The sequence below is a fragment of the Quercus suber genome, unplaced genomic scaffold (genome assembly GCF_002906115.3).
Source record: "Quercus suber isolate HL8 unplaced genomic scaffold, Cork oak 2.0 scaffold_369, whole genome shotgun sequence".
Classification (NCBI taxonomy): domain Eukaryota; kingdom Viridiplantae; phylum Streptophyta; class Magnoliopsida; order Fagales; family Fagaceae; genus Quercus; species Quercus suber.
Genome location: NW_027069821.1, coordinates 670,743 through 691,602, shown reverse-complemented (window position 1 = coordinate 691,602; position 20,860 = coordinate 670,743). Strand labels below are relative to the sequence as shown.

At 35.9% G+C, this 20,860-nt stretch overlaps 2 protein-coding genes across 3 annotated transcripts; one reads left to right on the top strand and one right to left on the bottom strand.

Moving 5' to 3' along the window:
- The first annotated feature begins 13,082 nt into the window (after window positions 1-13,082).
- On the top strand, window positions 13,083-16,499 carry LOC112028219 (probable acylpyruvase FAHD1, mitochondrial). Its single transcript, XM_024060886.2, has 6 exons — window positions 13,083-13,131; window positions 13,217-13,269; window positions 13,859-13,921; window positions 14,418-14,468; window positions 14,574-14,691; window positions 16,175-16,499. Exons 1-6 carry the CDS (start codon window positions 13,083-13,085, stop codon window positions 16,288-16,290), a joined length of 450 nt encoding a protein of 149 aa, XP_023916654.1. The 3' UTR covers window positions 16,291-16,499.
- A 433-nt stretch (window positions 16,500-16,932) lies between these two features.
- Window positions 16,933-20,653, bottom strand: LOC112028237 (uncharacterized). 2 transcript variants are annotated; one of them, XM_065760471.1, is made up of 4 exons: window positions 19,858-20,653; window positions 19,108-19,203; window positions 18,060-18,301; window positions 16,933-17,411 (listed from the first exon to the last, which is right to left on the bottom strand). In XM_065760471.1, exons 1-4 carry the CDS (start codon window positions 20,365-20,367, stop codon window positions 17,165-17,167), a joined length of 1,095 nt encoding a protein of 364 aa, XP_065616543.1. In that variant the 5' UTR covers window positions 20,368-20,653; the 3' UTR covers window positions 16,933-17,164. The 2 variants fall into 2 exon arrangements, with proteins under 2 accessions (XP_065616543.1, XP_023916678.2); XM_024060910.2 differs by lacking the exon at window positions 19,108-19,203 and having other exon boundaries at window positions 19,858-20,651.
- Between the last annotated feature and the right edge of the window lie 207 nt (window positions 20,654-20,860).

The following is a 20,860-nucleotide window of genomic DNA, read 5'->3' as shown; positions in this document are numbered from 1 at the left end:
GCATCAACCAACTGTCCTAAAGTTTTTTTTAAAAATGACAATCATAAAAAAAAGATAGAAACAATGGCGAAGTTATTGTCAACTATACTACAAAATGTTATAATTTAACCCAACATTGAATTATTGATCAAAATAATAATTAATAACTTTTTAAATTATTACTATATATATATATATATCTAAAAGTTGAAGCGTAGTATTTATTGTCACTGCATTTTTGTTGAATCATATTAGTGGCAACGTTATCCACCTATTTCCATCAATTTCACTATTTATTTATTTATATTTTGGATAAAACAACCAGAAAACAGAGCATTACAAAGTTAGGTGCTGAGACCATTGGTAGTGCATGGGAGCATTGGAGGCCATAACAGCCATATTATGTTCATTAACAAGCATAAAAGCAGGGATCCAACGGAAGGAAAAGCACATACCCCGTTGCTTTAAGGACTCTAAATTAGCAAACAAGGTTTTTCCTTCCCAATCCAAAGCTTGGCCTGAATTAAACAACTGAACCAAAAAATTACAATTGCTTAAAACCAAAATCTGGTTGAACTGAAGCCTAAAAGCTGTTACAGCTGCTTCTTTAAGGCCTTCAAGCAAAACACCTGGGATTGATCTAGTTGCACTGCTACTAAACCCGTAGAGCACCACTGCACCCTACCTGGTCCTAGCCTCATAAGCAAAAGCAACTCTCTTCTTTCTTCTTTGTCTGACCCCAGAAATCTTGAGGATGATGCTCCACTAGCTGCCCATGAAGACCTTGAGCCATAATTTTCTGCCTAGATATCCTATGATCAGTACTGTGATGATTTTGAAAGATCTCTTGGTACCTCTATTGTCAAGAAGATCAGTGTGAACAGGGTGCTTTGACTCATATTTGATGATGAGGCATTGTTTTGGCATCCAAGCATTTTACCCCTTTCTCTTCCTTTTATTTGAGCTCTTCTTGTCTCCATCTTCTTGCTATAAATTTGCTATACACACTTATTCTATACATATTTACCCACACAAAAAAAGTTATTACTCTCTCTCTCTCTCACATTTTTTTTGGGGTGGATTTTTTATTTTTTTGTATCTCTACTTTATTAGGTTAATGAATTTTTGTGTTATTTAGAACTCAACTTTGGGTTGATGCAATTTGGTTGTGTGTTTTTAAGTTGATATCTTCTTCTTCTTCTTCTTCTTCTTTTTTTCTTTTCTCTTATTTGATTGTTAAAGATAGTGTATAAAAATATAATTTTATCAACCACATTCTTATAAAATTTAATCTCTTAAGGCTTTAGCCCCAATGCTATTTTGACTTAGTTTGATGGTTAAAGTTTATTATCTAATGAAAATTTGAAATTAATGTGTATATTCTATCAAAATTTTATATATTTAATTGTGATTATTCATAAATGTAATTGTGTAGTATAGTAAGAAACTTAACGTGACCAATATCATGAAAATTCCAAGAAAAAATCATTTTAGTGCTTTTAAAAGCCCTAATCAAACTAATGTTCTATAGGTTTAATAACCCAAGCTAATATCAACAGTACTATTACAATTGACAATTCCCGTGCGTAAGCACAGGGTTATATATTAGTATATATCAATAGGTAAAACTAAGAGAAAATTCAATTAAATTTCAAATAAGAATTCAATTAGAGTTTAATATTGCACCACATGTCCTATTTAATCTAAGTTTTTAAATTTTTGTACCAAGTGAGTAAATTTTGTATAAAAATTGGATTTCAATTAGGATTTAATTTTGCGCCACATGTCCAATCTCATCTAAATATTTAATTTTTGTGTCAAATGAGTTAATTTAGTGTAAAAAAGAGGAATCCAATATAAATAAACCATTAAAAATATATAATCATATATCTAACTTTATATATAAAATTAAAGGAAGAGAGAGTTTGAATGATTTTATATATATATATATATATATATTTTTTTTTTTTTTTGTAAATTTATAAGTCATTTAAGAAATATACCATGACTATGTACTGTCAATTATTAATTAGGTAATATATATATATATATATGTATTGCTTTTTTAAACCCAAGTTTAGAGAAAATTAAATTAGAATCAAAATTGGATTTTGCTTTTGTTAGCTTTCCATACTAATTAAATTGTTTAGATTTTTTTTTTATTCTTTCTTTGAATTAATGAGCATATTTTTTATACTATTTCCATTCAGATATTTTGTATGCGAAGATATTGAACGTAACAAACTATAATTTAGCTGAACAATCTCATGCACCTATTTTCATTCAATTTAGGAGATACTATTTGACCAATTTATTATTTTATTTTGTGTTATATTTAGTACAATTTCATATACAATAATTGTAAGTTGATATTGTATATGTAATATCCAATAGTGATTTTGTATATGTAATGGCAATGTAATGAGAAGCTTGGCATAACTAATATCATGAAAATTGTAAAGATTGCTCGAACTATGTCCTATATGTTTAATAACCCAAACTAACATCAATAGCATCATTAGAATTCATCATTCACATGGGTTACATACTAGTTACACTAACACACAAAGCTAATATCTTAAACAATCTTCCTTTTAGCTTAAGATAGAAGGCTTGACACGACCTTGATTTTGGAATATAAACTTGTGAAGATGTCTTGAATGATACGTCTATAGTGACTATAAATGACTAGATTGGATGAATGATGGATCGAGTTCAATGAAGAAAGTTCCAACTATAGTAGTGGTCAATGATGAAAAATGAATGTCGGAAGATAGCTACAATGAGGGCTTGGGAAATATCGACAAATTACAACTTCATGATGAAGCACATACGCAGTGGTGGAGCTAGCCAATTTCCACAATCCAACCTCTGCTTCTAGATGCAGAAAAGCAGGGTTCTCATGACAAATAAAGCTACGACACAAAAAATAAAAGTAAAAATTACTACAATTAATTTATAGTGACTACAAATGACTAGATTGGATGAATGCATAGGCGGCGCTAGATGTATTTCAGGGGTTCATTCTTTTTTATAAAAAAATATTATATATATATATATAATATTTTTTACCTGTTTAATTTATCATTAAAAATATATTTGTGCATTTTGGCTTAAATCTTGCACACCCTGATCACATATTCACTTTTTGTCCCCCTCAAATCACTAACTTTATAACTAAAAATTATTATAACATAATAACAATACACATACATGTTTCAAACCCTATGTATTTCCTGATTATTAAATTATATTAAGTTATATTATATTTACATTATACATGCGCATATTCACACACATCACAATTCACACAAATTACTTTATAACAAAAAATAATAATAATAATGCACATATTAGACACATACGCACAACTAACAAACACTCACTCTTTTCTCTTAGAATCAAAGATATCGAGATAGTCAAATAGAGAATAGAGATGAGATGAGATTCATGAGAGAGATTCAAGCATTTGATTAGTTAAGTAGACACTTAGTGTATTATTGATGTATGGATGTGTGTGGTTGTGTGAGTCAATAATTCATGTAGTGCAAGTGGGATGAGTTTTGCCATTTAGTTTAAAATATTTTTATAAAAACAATGACAAATAGATAGTGACAATTGCATAAAAATGTTATACAAACTCAATAAAATAAAATGGCTATATCTACCCACATTGACAATAGAAAATAACAATTGATAATGAATTATCATGTAATGATTTCGAAATATGAGAACTCAGAATGATATTATAACATTTTATGTATTTACGACTTTTTGTTTTGTCAATAACTAAATAATTTAAATTTTCTTTTTATTAAATTTTGTTTAATCTAACTTTCTAAATGACCCCTAAAAAAAATTACTAGAGCCACCACTGGATGAATGAATATAAACTTATGAAGATATCGTGAATGATACGTTTATAGTGACTATAAATGACTAGATTGAATGAATGATGGATTGAGTTCAATGGAAAAAGTTCCAACTATAGTAGTAGTCAATGATGAAAAATGAATGTCAGAAGGTTAGCTACAATGAGGGCTTGGGAAATATCAACAAATTACAACTTCATGATGAAGCACATACATAGTGGTGGAGCTAGCCAAAAATAAAATTAGACAATTAATTTTTTCTTTGTGTATGTATTAATTATATCCATACTAATAGTAATGTACATACAATTTATTAATCAAAACCCAAATGTGTATTATTTTTGAACTAACATGTAGCTCATGCAAATGCATGGATGTATTTAAAATTAAACACAATTTTTATTATAAAAATATAAATAATTAGTCAAATTATTATTTAAAAAATAGCATGTAACACATGCATTGATGCATACATATAGTTACACTTAAAATTAGACATAATTTTTATCATAAAAATATAGATAATTGGTCAAATTATTTTTAAAAAAAAAAGCAAATGTAGTTAGTCACATATTAAAATTCTTACCTAAATTTAATAATGCTTATGATCATTTGTTTTCTAATTTTAATAAGATAGAAAGTGTGGTAATTTTTGTTGTGTGGTGATTTTTATTGAGTATATGTAATTTTTTTTTAAAATTGCATAGCTCATTAATATTAGATTCTTAATATTTTACACTCATCAACTCACTTGGCACAAAGATTAAAAACTTAGGTGGACACATGACACAAATTTAAGTGAATAATTATAGTGTGGTCCCTGCATAAATTTAGACAATATTCATTATCAAAATATAAATAATTAGTTAAATTATTTTAAAAAATAGAATGTAACACATGTAGACATATTTTTAAATTAAATACAATTTTTATCATAAAATATAAATAATTAGTCAAATTATATGTATATTTAAAAAGTATACGTAATTAGTCACATATTATAATTCTTATCCAAATTTAATACTACTAGTGGGGGCATTTTTTGCTTCAAGGAAACTCATGTGTACTTCTAGGCAATTTTTGCTTGTCCCACATTGAAAGAATTTCCTCCATCTTTCTACCTTATAAGGGATGAGCCAATGGTTGAACAATACCACTAGTTTGGAACCATATTAGTGGTACTCTTCAACAATTGGCTCATCCCTTATAAAGTAGAAAGAGGGAGGAAATTCTTCCAATGTGGGACAAGTAAAAATTGCCTAGGAGTACACATGAGTTTCCTTGAAGCAAAAATGCCCCCACATAAATACTTTAGGAAACATGGCGCAAAATTGGAACTTTAATTTGGAATTCTAATTTGAGTTTCTCTTAATTTCACCTATTATTATTATTATTATTATTATTATTATATAGATATAGATATATAGACTAGCTAGTAATCCCATGCATGTGCGTGGATATACTTAAAAGATATATAGTATAATTCTTACATATATAATTTAAATATTATTGATAGTCATTCTTATAGTTTTTTTACTAGTGGTACTCTTCAACCATTGGCTCATCCCTTATAAGGTAGAAAGAGGGAGGAAATTCTTCCAATGTGGGACAAGCAAAAATTGCCTAGGAGTACACATGAGTTTCCTTGAAGCAAAAAATGCCCCCACATAAATAATTTAGGAAACATGGTGCAAAATTGGAACTTTAATTTGAAATTCTAATTTGAGTTTCTCTTAACTTCACCTATTATTATTATTATTATTATTGTGCGGGTCGCAAATGAGGCCTATGGGCTCAGCCCCACTTGGGCTCACAACTTATTTGTTTGTTGGGCTGAATTTCCTACTATGGGTCGTTCTCCAACTAAAGACTCAATGAGATCACTTTTCTCTTCCTCGGCAACACACTACTTCCTCTTCCTCTCCTCAGATATTCTCTCCATTTCACTTTCCTATTGCCACTATTCTTTACCCTCCTTTCAACCAACCCCTCTCTCTTATCCTCCCCTCCTATTTATAGTTCTCAGCTCAGACGTAGGTTATCAATGCTCTCATAGTTTGTGCCACAGAGGGTCTAGTAAGATTTTCTCTAAGTGGGAGGTCAGGTATGGGTGGCTTTGGGACTTGGTTCCCACCCCCGTCGGCAGCTCGGCAGAGTCGGTGCGCGCTTAGTGCTATGGAGGGTCCAATCAGGGGGATGGTAAGTGAGAATCTAGGCTTGGGTGGCTTTGGGACTTGGTGCCCACTTCAGTTTAGAGCTAGGCAGTGGCGCTTAGAGGGACTTCTCTGAGCAAAACAAAGATGATGCGCTGTTCAGTGACCCTTCCGAACATGCTCGGTAAAAATATGCCGAGCATAACTTTAGTAGTGAAGCTCGGGCCCCCGGACTGCGATAGTGAGGGTTGGGCCTTAGGGCGAATGAGAATTGGGCCCAATTACTGTGCGTTCGGAGCGGAGGCTAGGGGCTGAGTGGGCCCAACAGTTTGGATCCCGCACAATTATTATTATTATTATTATTATTATTATTATTATTATATAGACTAGCTAGTAATCCCATGCATGTGCATGGATATACTTAAAAGATATATAGTATAATTCTTATATATATAATTTAAATATTATTGATAGTCATTCCTATAGTTTTTTTTTTATTTTATTTTAATTTTTAAAAAGTTTTGTAAGAATATTATTAGGCAAAAAATGTAAATTGTCCATTTTTAAATATTTTTATGTTCATTAATTCTAGAGTCTTTGATTTTTATATACAATAACTCACTTGAATGAATATTTATGATATGGTCCCACATTTGATTCCAAAATTAAGAAATAAGACCCTCCCTAAATATAAATATTTTAGGACACATGGTGCAAAATTGAACTTCAATTATAGAATCTAATTAGATTTTCTCTAATTTTTACCTATTATATATATATATATATCTATATCTATAATGGCTTATAAAATTTGAATTGTTTTTAGTTATACAAAAAAAAGGGCTTATAAATATAAAATCATTCAAACTCTCGCTTCCTCTAATTTTATATATAGTGTTAAATATATGATTATATTTTTATGATTTATTTATATTGGATTTCTCGTTTTCTACACTAAATTAACTCATTTGGCACAAAAATTAAAAAACTTCAATTAGATGGGATACATGTCGTAAAATTAAGTTCTAATTAAAATCCAATTTTTACACTAAATTAACTAACTTGGCACAAAATTTAAAATTTTTGATTAGATAGAACACGTGGTGCAAAATTAGACTCTAATTGAATTCCAATTTGAAATCTAATTGAATTTTCTCTCAGCTTTACTGATTAATATATATATATATATATATGACTTATAAACTTGAATTGTTTTTAGTTCTATAACAAAAAGCTCATAAATATAAAATCATTCAAAAATTATGTTTTTTATGGTTTACTTGTATTGGACTCTTCGTTTTTTTACATTAGATTAACTCACTTGGCACAAAAATTAAAAAACTTATATTAGTTGGGACACGTGGCACACAATTAGACTTTAATTGAATTCCAATTTGAAATCTAATTGTATTTTCTCTCAGTTTTATCTAATAATAATAATAATAATAATATTATGGGGCGGAAAATCGGGTAGTCTTGGCCCACTCCAAGCCAGGCCTAAATGGCCCACGCCGAGGATGCTAGATGGATCCGAGGACAAAAGCGCGAAGACCATCCTCTGAGGAGCATATCCGAGGATGACCCTGTCCTCGGGCATCCGAGACCTCGGAAAAACACGAGGACCACCCCACCAAAGGAATCCTTAATATCCGAGGGAANTGCACCGGCAGGCGAAACGAGCGATCGTTCTTAAGTGGTCCTTTTATAGGAAGTCGGTGGCGACGCATAAAAAAAAAAAAAAAAAAAAAAATCCAGAAAAGTAGAAGATTCAACAGAAAGAAAAGAAACATGATGTTATTTCATTAAACAAAAAAAGTACAAAATACAAACAGAGGCTCAGGCAGGCGTGTTTTACAACTATCTTTACAAGCTAATTCTACAAACGGAGGCCTAGGTAGGCCTGTTCTAAAACTAGCTAGGGGAAAGGAGGCTGAGGCTGGCCTGCTTCAAGGCCACCAACAACTCCTTGTTCGGTGCGGCGGAGCTTGAACAAAGAGAGGAGCAGACGCAGGTGCTCCGGGAATCCCTTCACCATGATGTTCCCTTGATTCTCTCCAATCCTCACGAGCGCTGGCCGCTGGAGACGGCAACACTCGGGCACCAGCCATGACATGAGTTCGCGCGTCTCCTCCGGCAGGGGTGCTCCCTGGGGAGGAGCGTTAGGTACTTCAGGGACGCCCCTCCTGGCCACTGTGCAAGGCACTGTCACTATTACGCCTAGACTCTGCCGCGCCGGAAGCCCAGTGGGGGTTGCGGCTACAACGGCTCTTGGCCCGAGTGTCCTCATACCCGCCCAAAGCCGCCCCATGCCTACCAACTCCAGTCACAATCCTGGCGGGGTTATTGAAGGGGCTAGGGGAGTCGAAGGGACATGTTTCTAGTTGCGTGGGGAAGTTCATGGAGTGTGGAGAAACCTTCCCCCCAGAAAGCCCTATATAGGGGATGAAGATTGGTGGGAATTAACTCGCAGAGAATTCGAAAGGAGACTTATCAGCAGTGCTAATCACGAAGCTACCAAATCCCAAGGGAACCGTAGACCGCTGGATTTGTGTCAATTCACGAGGATATTAATGAAGGCGCGTCTCGCGCACCGAAACGTCAAGCTCGGAGCGCGAACGACCAAGGGATGCCTTGTAAATGAAAAAGATGGGGACTTGAATTGAAGGCGAGGTCAACGCCACGCGTAAAATCATAGTCCGAACCACCCCTGCCCAAAGCGTTGTGGAGTTAACAGTCCGACCCAAGGAGGAATCGTCTCCAATAAAGCGGTCTGAGGACAAACCCCTACTTACAGAAGAAGGAAAGTGTTAGACAGAACCAAGGCATTGCATGGTTCTCGGACCCAAGCCTATGGGGAAACTAATCACTCAACTATACCTAGGTACTAGACAGAACCAAGGTATTGCATGGTCCTCGGACTCAAACCTATGAGGAAACTAGATACTTACAGAAGAAGGGAAGTGTTAGACAGAACCAAGGCATTGCATGGTCCTCGGACCCAAGCCTATAGGGAAACTAATCACTCAACTATACCTGGGTACTAGACAGAACCAAGGTATTGCATGGTCCTCGGACTCAAACCTATACTTACAGAAGAAGGGAAGTGTTAAACAGAACCAAGGCATTGCATGGTCCTCGGACCCAAGCCTATGGAGAAACTAATCACTCAACTATACCTGGGTACTAGATAGAACCAAGGTATTGCATGGTCCTCGGACTCAAGCCTATGGGGAAACTAGATACTTACAGAAGAATGAAAGTGTCAGACAGAATCAAGGCATTGCATAGTCCTCGGACTCAAGCCTATGGGGAAACTAATCACTCAACTATACCTGGGTATTAGACAGAACCAAGGTATTGCATGGTCCTCGGACTCAAACCTATGGGGAAACTAGATACTTACAGAAGAATGAAAGTGTCAGACAGAACCAAGGTATTGCATGGTCCTTGGACTCAAGCCTATAGAGAAACTAATCACTCAACTATACCCGGGAACTAGACAGAACCAAGGTATTGCATGGTCCTCAGACTCAAACCTATGGGGAAACTAGATACTTACAGAAGAATGAAAGTGTCAGACAGAACCAAGGCATTGCATGGTCCTCGGACCCAAGCCTATGGGGAAACTAATCACTCAACTATACCTGGGTACTAGACAGAACCAAGGTATTGCATGGTCCTTGGACTCAAACCTATGGGGAAACTAGATACTTACAGAAGAATGAAAGTGTCAGACAGAACCAAGGCATTGCATGGTCCTCGGACTCAAGCCTATGGGGAAACTAATCACTCAACTATACCTGGGTACTAGACAGAACCAAGGTATTGCATGGTCCTCGGACTCAAACCTATAGGGAAACTAGATACTTACAGAAGAATGAAAGTGTCAGACAGAACCAAGGCATTGCATGGTCCTCGGACTCAAGCCTATAGGGAAACTAATCACTTAACTATACCTGGGTACTAGACAGAACCAAGGTATTGCATGGTCCTCGGACTCAAACTTATGGGGAAACTAGATACTTACAGAAGAATAAAAGTGTCAGACAGAACCAAGGCATTGCATGGTCCTCAGACCCAAGCCTATGGGGAAACTAACCACTCAGCTATACCTGGGTACTAGACAGAACCAAGGCATTGCATGTTCCCCAGACTTAGGCCTACGGGGAGACTAACTACAAAATATCTCAAGTTAGGAAAGGATCAGGCCCCACCTAACCCTTGAGACGTAACAGGGCTGCCCATGCATACGTTCTTTCCCCTTATCATTGTTGCTGGCGCAATTGGCCGACGTATTTCTTAAACCTACCCATCCCAGTTGACACCTAAAGGAACTAAGAAAGAACAGGTGAAGGAAAAGAAAGGGCAAAGAGAAAGAGAGCTCAAAGAGGGATAGAGCGACTTATTGGAAAGAGGAGGAGCCCCTCGGACAGGCTTTTTATGCTGGAGATGTAAGTGAGAGTGTGGCTGAACTTAGGAAGGACACACGAGAATTCTTGATTATGAATGAGGAACAGGGAGAAGTGGTTCGTGTGGGTATTTATACCCCAAATTGAAGAGCCATGCGGGTTTTCCCGCCCATAAATGCGAGACAAACCTCCACCGTTGGATTGGTAACGCCTCATTAGACGTGGGGAGCATAAAGCCGCCTGAATTTAATAACGGGCACGTTACGCGCTCCGAAACGTCAGGCACGTGCCTTGGGCAGATGAATGGACCCCAGTGCTGACGGGGGGTAAGGCCGAGGATGTCAAAATTCTTCTCCCCGCCCGTGGATGCGTGCAGCAAGATTTTGAGGGGCTATTGTGGGGCCGAAAAATCGGGTAGCCTTGGCCCACTCCAAGCCAGGCCCAAATGGCCTATTCCGAGGATGCTAGATGGGTCCGAGGGCGAAAGCGCGAAGACCATCCTCCGAGGAGCATATTCGAGGATGACCCTGTCCTCGGGCGTCCGAGACCTCGGAAAAACGCGGGGACCACCCCACCAAAGGAATCCTTAATATCTGAGGAGGAGAGAACCCAATGCCGCGCGTCGGCGACAGGAGCGCAGCGAAGGAGCAAGCCTTAGGTGAGCAGTCACCTCCGCATTGAATGCGCTCATCTAACCCCCCCTGGCCGCATTAATGGGGATGTAACCTCTTGGCAGGGCAACATCGATCATGGTGAGCCACTTGAGTACGGATAAGACCTCTGATGGGACAGAGGGTCAGAGCGAAGGCCAATGGATGATCAACAGAAGGAAGGAGAAGATAAGGAAAAGAAGCAGGATATAAGAAGAAAAACAAAGGAATTATGAGGGAGAGACTTAGAGGTAGTGAGTTTCAGGGAGAGACTTAGAGGTAGTGAGTTTCAGGGAGAGGGGCCTCCTCGGACAGGTGCCGAGGAGCCACCCTCAGCTGTAAACTGGGCTCACTCCCCTTCAATGAAGAAGAAGCGATTTGTATTCCGTTGCTAGTTTGTTAGGGCCTAAACCTTCGGCCCACTCTCTAAAAATGTATTGTTGGGAGAACTTTTCTGAATCTGAGCCCCTACAAATATTATTATTATTATTATTATATAGATTTTTTGTTTGATTAACATAATGAAGTTTGGAATAAAATTGCATACTTCCAAACTAAATGTAAATTTTTTTTTTTGGATGCGTAGCTTTGAATGTTTATGATTATTTTAAAATATTTACAATTAAAGTGTCCATTTGGAATAACCTAAATTTATTAGCTTAAAAAATTAGATAAATTATAACCACACATTAAAAAAAAATTATGTGTTGAAAAATTATACATTACCTGACAAGTAAAGCTACGACACAAAAAATAAAAATAAAAATTACTACAATTAATTTTACAACATTCTCAAATTAACTTATCATCTTGGAGGTTCATACATGAAATGTACACGTATTAATTAGAATTGATAAAGACTGTAATCAAGTTTGTCCAAAACAAGAGTGGCACAATCTTAGCTTGTGGATGTCAGATTCTTAAAAAAAAAAAAAAACAATTGTAGCTCATTCGCACAATTTAGCTTGTGGATGCCCCTTACTTTAGGTGATCAGAAGCTTAGAGTAGGCGTTGGGCCTGGGGTTGGTGTGGTTGCGTTTGTTGTTAGGCCAGACCTGATGGTTGGGATGGGCTTAAACATGCAAATTTGTTGAATTTTTAATAGACCCGGCTCAATATTAGCCGAAATTGATTCGAAGAACCCAAGCCCATCTAATGTGTCAGACTTCAGCAACTCATAAATCAAACACTCAAAGAGTCAAGACCATCCACCCATCCATCCTAGCCTAAAATACTAGGTCGATCATCTTATTATTTTCCCCAGTGCAAAATATTTGTTACTGTTTGGTTGCTTGGCCCCATTGAAATTGGGCTATGCAGCTATTCTATTCTGCCGCATTGATTACAAAGAAATTAAACTTCAGCAACTCATAAATTCCTTGCAAGTGTCTGGACTATCAGATTTATGAATATAGAAAATGAGTAATGAGACGAGCTATGCATTTTTGAGGGAGGCGGAATAATAAAAATGAGATAAGCTTGCTCAATTGTTGGTTAGAGTAGATCAATTTAATATACAGGTTTGCACGTTCCCATATGAATCTTTTTCAAGGAGTTAAATTGGATTAAAATTTGTCATAGTTCTGTCTAATGGGAGAGAGAGAGAGAGAGTGCAGCGAATTTAACATAGTTCTGTCTAATGACCTATGTCAATAGCGGAAGTTCCTTAGTGTATACTACTTTACTATAGCGATTGTGTGCAAATTATATCTAATTCAATATATATAAGATGTGGTCCTGTGGAAGTGTCATGGTGTTGCCATCTTCTCATTCCTGTGTGGGCAATAGAAGTGTCATTTAATTCAGAGCAAATTAGCCTGTTTCTTCCATTCATAATCAATATAATACGATGTGGGTGTCCCTTTAGACTCTGTGTATATTTCCCTTAGAAATTGTTTTACTTCTAGCTTTTGGTCAAAATTGTCACTGTCATGGGGTGCTTAATTTGGAACAAATATTTGAACTTGAGTGTTTCAAGAGATCATAAAATTTGGATACTTTTTATGATAAACCGGGGTGATGTCTTCCATATCCTTCAATGATCCCCTACTAGATGATGAATTAAGAGGCAACAAAGACATCTGATTTCTGATGACCTTTAAGTACTCATTAAATTCAGTTGTTAGTATAGATTCTGTGTTTTGGTGTCTTAGGTTATGCTCTGGCACTGGATATGACTGCCAGGGAAATTCAAGCTTCTGTGAAGGTATGTTTCTCTCTTTTAAATCTTAATTTTTCATGTACGATGAGATATTCAATTGAAAATGTCTTTATTCCTTTACTTTTTTTTTAACATTCTTCTGTGTTGTTTTTAGCGTTAGTAATTCTCTTTTGTGTTGTTTTTTGTAACAAAACTTGGTAATTTCCAAATCAATGCTGCCTTATTACATTGTCTCCCTTTTTGTATGTTTAAGAATAAGAAAGTTGTCTCATTTTTCATATGCATAAAGCCATAAAGTGACCATGATTACTGGAGTGATGTTTTGCCTGAAGCATGTTATTTAAGAAGTAAGGTATTGTGAAGGTAAACTTTGAAGAAATTTTGGCATGTTTTCATATATATATATATATATATATTCTGATTCTGCTGATTAAAAATGCAAATTTGTCATAGGTGGTGTGCGCGCTTAAGAAATTGAGAATATGGTGAATTTGATGTCTAACGTTGTATTTTTATTACTGGATTAACTCATACAGTTTAACCATGTATTCAATTCTGTCTTGCATTCAGATACAAGTTTGTCACAGTTATGTTTTTTGATAATGTGGTTTCTTTTTCATGCTATATATGCCAGTCTGCTGGTCTTCCATGCACAGTAGCTAAAGGACAGGACACCTTCACACCAATCGGTTCAGTTGTGAGAAATTGACTGTAGTTTTTCCGTGCTTCTCATTCTGCTAAAATTGTCTCTATTGAATCAGAAATTAATTTCAGATCAAACAAGTGCACTCAGCACACACATATGAGAAGTTACTGATACTAAGAAATATGGATTGGGAGTGGAAGGGGGAAATCTATGAAATAATTTTCGTAAATTTTGTGATTTCTTTGTAAGTAGTTGAGGACGAATAAGGAGGCATATCTGTCGGCAAATAGAAATCTCTACCATCAACCCCGCTTCTCTCTATTCATAGTAGTTTAGGTTTTACCATGTATAATCTGCACCATTTCTTCTAGATCAAAAATCAAAGGAAAGAAATAGCAGTTACTTGCCTGTTAATTCATCAGTTTGAGCATTTATTTTCCTTTTCTACTTTGTCTTGAGGCATCCTCGAAAGCTCTTGGTACTTGTCTGATCAATCACACTGAAATTTTATGTGGTTCGTATTTGATTCTCCAAAATATTTATGCAGCTTCCCAAGGAAACAGTGCCAGATCCTGACAACTTAGAACTGTGGTTAAAGGTTTGAAACCTCTGTGCTTAAAGTTTCTTAAATACTTACAGAATGCTTGTTCATAGTATGGTCATTCCAAATTGAGTGAGGTTGACTGGATTTGCTTCACCACAGGTTGATGGAGAAATGCGACAGAAAGGCTCAACCAAGGATATGATATTTAGGATCCCGTTTCTCATTAGCCACATAAGTTCAATCATTACACTTCTGGAAGGAGATGTCATTCTAACAGGTACTGCCTATTTATTGTTTCCAGTACAATTACTGAAGTGTAAATTTTTAACAACAACAAAGCCTTGGTCACAAATTTTTTGGAATCGTCTATGGATTCTCAACAAATTACTGAATTAGTTAGGATTGGCCACATGTATTCTTTTTTCAATTCTATTCTATTTGAAGTCATACTCTTTGTTACTTCCCAAATTAACATGTACTTTTTTTATTACTTCTACTAAGGTTATTTTTGGTAGTCTACTACCTTTTTTCATTCCCTCAACTTGGATTAACTGATTCACCTCACTCTTTTTTATTGGTTCTATAATCACTCTCATTTGAACACAACCAAACCATCTCAAGTGACTCGCCTTTGAAATATAAATAAGTAAGCATTGTGAAAATTCGTTTTCCGAAATGTAATTGGGATATTGACAGATAGACAAAAGTCTTATAAGCAAGATTAGTGACAGCTTGTCCCCATTCATACTTGAGTTTTAATTTCTTCTTATGCCAAAAGTGTGCCTATGGGCATAATTTATCATCTATATGTGGGGCGGTAGTCCACATTAGACTACTCAATTAGGCAAGTTATTGCTAAGATTCTTAACCCTTTCTAGCGGAACTTGGAAATCTTTATATGCTAAAGGTCATGCCTGTGGTTCTAACTTTCTACATATGAGGTCCATTGCTGACTTCTATAGTACATATACTATGTGTTCAATCATTAGTTTTAGTTGGGATGCTTAAGCTGGCTCAGTAAGTGATCACTGTGTTTCTTGTCAAATGGCCTACCAAAGAAATAGGGCTTCTATATCATATCATTCTTGGAAGGGCTTAATTTTGAAATTCAGAGTAACCTCATTGTAGTTTATTGATACTGGAGAAGTCCATTTAGAAACCATGTGAAATGATTTTTTTTTTTTTTGTTTTTTTCTTCGTGCGTGTGTTCTTTGCGAAGAAATACTAGTGAGTGACACATCTGTATATGACAATTTTATACAAGTTCTACATTAAAACAGAATGCATTTCATATTTAGTTTCTCATTTGGATGACAACCACCTTTGAAATTTTTCAAAAAGTAACTCGTCTTTTTGGTGTTTCTATTCTAACTTATGCTAGAAAAAAATGCAATAATTCTCATTGAGTTGGTCCTATGTCCATAATGTTTTATTCCTTAAAAAGCAGCAGTTGTTTGTAAACACCCTCCTTCATTGGGATAGCTATTTGTTGTTGTAACTTGTAAGCCAGTAATGCACTAGAATATTATAGCTGGTTTACTAAAATGATGCCATACATTATTGTTGCTAATCTTCTCTTTTTATATTTTATTTTCATGTGAATAAAAATTTTCGGTTAAGCACCAACAAATGCCAGCAAACAAACAAACCAACTGATCATGTTTAAAGCCTAGTAGCTATAATTGTCCATAGTTATCAACCTCTGTAAAACAAGAATGAAGATAATGATGTCCCCTGTGTTATTTAAACTGTTTGTGCAGGTACTCCCCCAGGTGTTGGCCCTGTGAAAGCAGGTCAAAAGATACCTGCTGGCATAACTGACCTTGTGGAGGTTTACTTCAGTGTTGGAAGACGCCCGAAGCCAAAGAGTTCTTAAATTTAGTCCCTCCAGACTTGGTGTGAGGGTGGACACATTTGTTAGAATGGCCTCCGTTTGCATGAAAACTTTTGCAAGTCCCAGAATCCATTAGTTAGTGTGGTTTCTGCTCAGATGAAGGCTTTCCCCCCCCCTCCTTTTTGGAGGTGGAGGTGTTAAAAGGAGGTGTTTACAGGGAATTCCATATAAAAAACACTAATTTTATTCTAGTTTCAAAAGAACGAACAAGTTAAAATGAATGGCTAAAAGCTTTGTAGCTTAATTGACACCTTTTAATATTTCCAATGAAGATGTCGAGGATTTAAATCTCCACTTTCCCATTTGTAATTGTCCCATTATAAAATAAGAAAAAAAAAAAAAAAAAAAAGTGAAATGCTTTATTATGGAGAACATTTTCATGAGATAGAATACTGACTATTACCCTACTCTTACAATTGACGTGGTGGATAGTCGGGGAATTATTTTTATGGGTACTTTAACATATTTGCTTATATATAGTTTTAAAAACCTTAATTATATTTTAGTAGAATTATATTTTATCCACTTTCAGTAAACAAGCAAGTTATTTATTCCAAACACTCATGCCTCCTAATGTGGACAAAAGTGTTAGCTTTGATATGTATCTTCTCCTGGGTCCAAATCAACATCAAAAAAACCAAAGCTTTATGCATGTAAGTAGGGCTGAAATAGTTCAAGGGTAAACATCAAAACACACACGTTTACATTGAAATATGGAAATTGCAAATTGAAGGACATGTCACACTCCTCATCACAAAAATAAGGACACTCATAGGCACAGCCACACAACCAGCCAGGAGAGGAGAAAAAACACAAGATGCACATAGACACAGCAAGAAGGGGGTCAAAAAGCTAATCAGAACTTCTGAAAGTAGTCATAAATGTGTGTGTTGATCTCATCAGGCTTTTCCTCATGGAGAAAGTGACCAACATCTTCCAATACAATTACCTCCTCCAGGAGTGGGACATCTCTCTTGAACCCACCCTTATGTATGTAATCCTTGGTGCCTATAGAATTATAGGTCAGGTCAAGGTCACCCACAATAAACTTAACTGGGACTTTTATTTGGGCCCCAGTCCAGGGGGCAGTGAGTTCCCAATTTCTGCAAGGAAACAGTAATGAGCATGTGAAACCAAACAATGGTGAAAGCCTTTAATAATGAGCATATAAGAGAAAACAATAAGATGCACTGGCAGCATTGCATTTTCTTTTCTCTATACCCTGAATGTGCAATATGCCAATATGCATAGATTTGTAAGCAAAACAATGTTTTCTTTTTAAGTAAAAACTTAAAACCCATGATTTTTCTGGACTAGATGTAGAGAGTGCAAGGGGTCTTTGTTGACAAAGTAAATCTATGGACACAACCTATTTCACAAACTTGCACAGGTGACAAGTGGTGATTGGTAAATGAAAATATGATAGTAATTATAACTTCATATTCCAAATAATTGCTGCTTGCCAACTAGTTGTCAAAAAAATTATGTAATATTTGGTGTCCTAACATTGCTTTTGTTGTAACAATGAGAGATTTGAGTTGAATACCTAAACAATTGAAGCTCATTGTATTAACCAAAGCATCTTGTGGCAACAAAAACATTGGTTGAGACTTGAAAGTGATAGGAATTAGGATGAGTATGAAATCTATTCTCACCAACTTTAAAGGATTATCAGGCTAGTTACTGTCAAATTATTTATATATCAGCATGATTTAGAAAGAAAGTTCAGCCAAAGTTTGAAGATAGCATACAGGTCCAAATCTCGGTAGTAGTTCACACCACCAGTGAAGCCTGTCTTCTCAAATTTGCTGGCATAATAGTTAATGTCTTCCTCTGACAACCAAGAGGGCAAGACAATTGGAGCACCTGGTGGATGTCCAAACCCTTCACCTTTTGGTAAAAAAAGTGGACCTGGATTGCGGTATGTTAGGAATTCCTTGAGAACTGTTGCAGTACCAAGCTGGGCAAATTCAGCTTCTATCTCTCCAGGCTCCTGCAATATAATAAAATAAAATGTCCATTAGATTAGCTTATTTTCCTTGGCTTATTTTGTTTAACTTGTTTATTGAACAAAGCACACTTGTATCTTGAATTTTTTATTTTTTATTTTTTTTAAGTGATGCTTTAAAAAGTTGTGCATCCGTTCCCATTTTAATGAAAATAAGGTAAACCAAATAGGGTTGCTAGAAAAACACAAATTTTCCTGTATGATGTATAATTGGGCATCCCACCAATGATTTTAAAGAGAAAATATTTATGCATAAAGATTCAGACATCCAACAAGAGATATTTATATAAGATGTCTCCAATGGGACAAGAAGATTTACATATATTTTTGTTTTGTATGCAAAATGCGATTAGTACTCAGAATTGACTAATAATTTCATCACAGAGATACCCTCATGGGATCAAGAGTATAGTTTTATATGAACTAATAATCATCCATTGTCAACCTGATTAAAACACTAATTAAACCCCAGTGACCTCACTCATTGAACCAATTTTTATATGCTGTACCCGGCATATATGCCGGGTACCTCACATAGAGGGGGGCCCCACCTCCTTGTGAGGTACCCGGCATAAATGCCGGAAAGAACTATTAAAATATCCAAAGCTAAAGTGTCTACTATTGGTTGGTCTCCTTCACGCAAAACTTCATGTGGAAACAGCATTCCCTAGAAAGTTTTCCAACTAATGCAGATCAACACTATCTTACCCGCTAAACAAACTTATTATTGTATAGAAGCTCCCGTAAATAAAATTATGAGTACAAATATATGACAAAAAGTAGAAGATTACTGGGAATTCGATCATGCGACATCTTGAGGTGGATGAAAAGAACTGCGATTGAAGATCTTTGGACATTTTAAGATCTATATACAAGATCATGACTAACTGCATAACCAATTACCAAAGCACATTCAAAAACTGAAAAATTAGATTTATTCGTGAAACTAGCTGATAAGAGTAAGCTTCAGACTATATTATCTACTGAAGAATAAACAGAGCTGTAAAGGAGTTTGCACAGTACTTTCACTGGAAACAAACAGAGCCAACGAGATTTACTTTTCTTCATACATACATCTTCAAACGGATAAAAGAAAATTACTACCAAGTTTTGGGGAAAAAAGTGTAATTCAAGATAATTGAAGCATCATTGTGCCTAAATGACAATCAACAGGAATGCTGAAGAGAAAGTATTTAATAAACCAAAAGAAACATGTAGCAGGGAAAAAAAAAAACCCACCTAAAATTCTCTTCTTTTACCATTAAATTCAAGCAAAATACTCAAACCCACCAACCAAAAACCAAATAAACTAAAAAATATAGATCACAAGGATCACTCTCTATATGTCATGGACATAGTGTCATACCAACCACATATTAGAAGAAAAATAATAAATATCTGATACATAAGATAATTATTCACCGGACTAATTAGAGAATACAAGTCAAACCCAGGTAGCATTTCCACTATGGGCAATTAAGAATATTACCAAGAACCCACACAGAGATAAAAACTAACAAAGATGACAGGAAAGAAAGAACCTGAAATCTGCACATGTAATAGGCATTTCCATAAATCGCTGTCAAGGAGTCAAGGGGTTTCCTTTTAGGGTTCCTGGGGCTTAAAACCACGCTCATGTTAACCAAAGCCTTGACACGGTCGGGTCTAAACAGGCATAGATACCAAGCAATGAGAGCACCCCAGTCATGGCCAACCACAAAGACCTTATCTTGATCAGGTGCCACAGCATCTAGTAGGGCAATAAGGTCTCCCACCACATGAAAGCAGGTGTAGCTGGTGATAGAAGGTGGTGCATCCGTGTCACCATAGCCACGGAGGTCAGGAGCCACGGCTCGATAGCCTTGTGAGGCTAAGGCTATGATCTGGTGCCTCCATGAGTACCAAAGCTCAGGGAAACCATGAATGAAAAGAATCACTGGGCCTTGGCCTTTCTCAGCTATGTGCATATTTATGCCATTGACGTTCACTGTTCTATGCTCTATGCCCTCCATTTCTCTCTCTGTGCTTTGTGATTGTGAGTGCTTCACCATAGCCACGGAGGTCAGGAGCCACGGCTCGATAGCCTTGTGAGGCTAAGGCTATGATCTGGTGCCTCCATGAGTACCAAAGCTCAGGGAAACCATGAATGAAAAGAATCACTGGGCCTTGGCCTTTCTCAGCTATGTGCATATTTATGCCATTGACGTTCACTGTTCTATGCTCTATGCCCTCCATTTCTCTCTCTGTGCTTTGTGATTGTGAGTGCCTGACTGCAAGCCTATAAAAAAGAGATTAGAGAAGGTAAAGTCTGTTTGTTACTCTGTTTTCCCAAAGGAGGAATATATGAATATATAAAATATCAAGATTCTCTCATCTTTCTTCTACAGTTATGAAATAATTTAATTTCCGATTGCAAAGTTTGGAAAGTATTGATTTAAAAAAAAAAAAAAATTACCCATCATTGAAGAAGAAAAGTATACTCAATCCATATTTAAGGAAGAAAAATCATAGAGGATTAAAAAAAAAATTAAAAAGTCTTGAAAT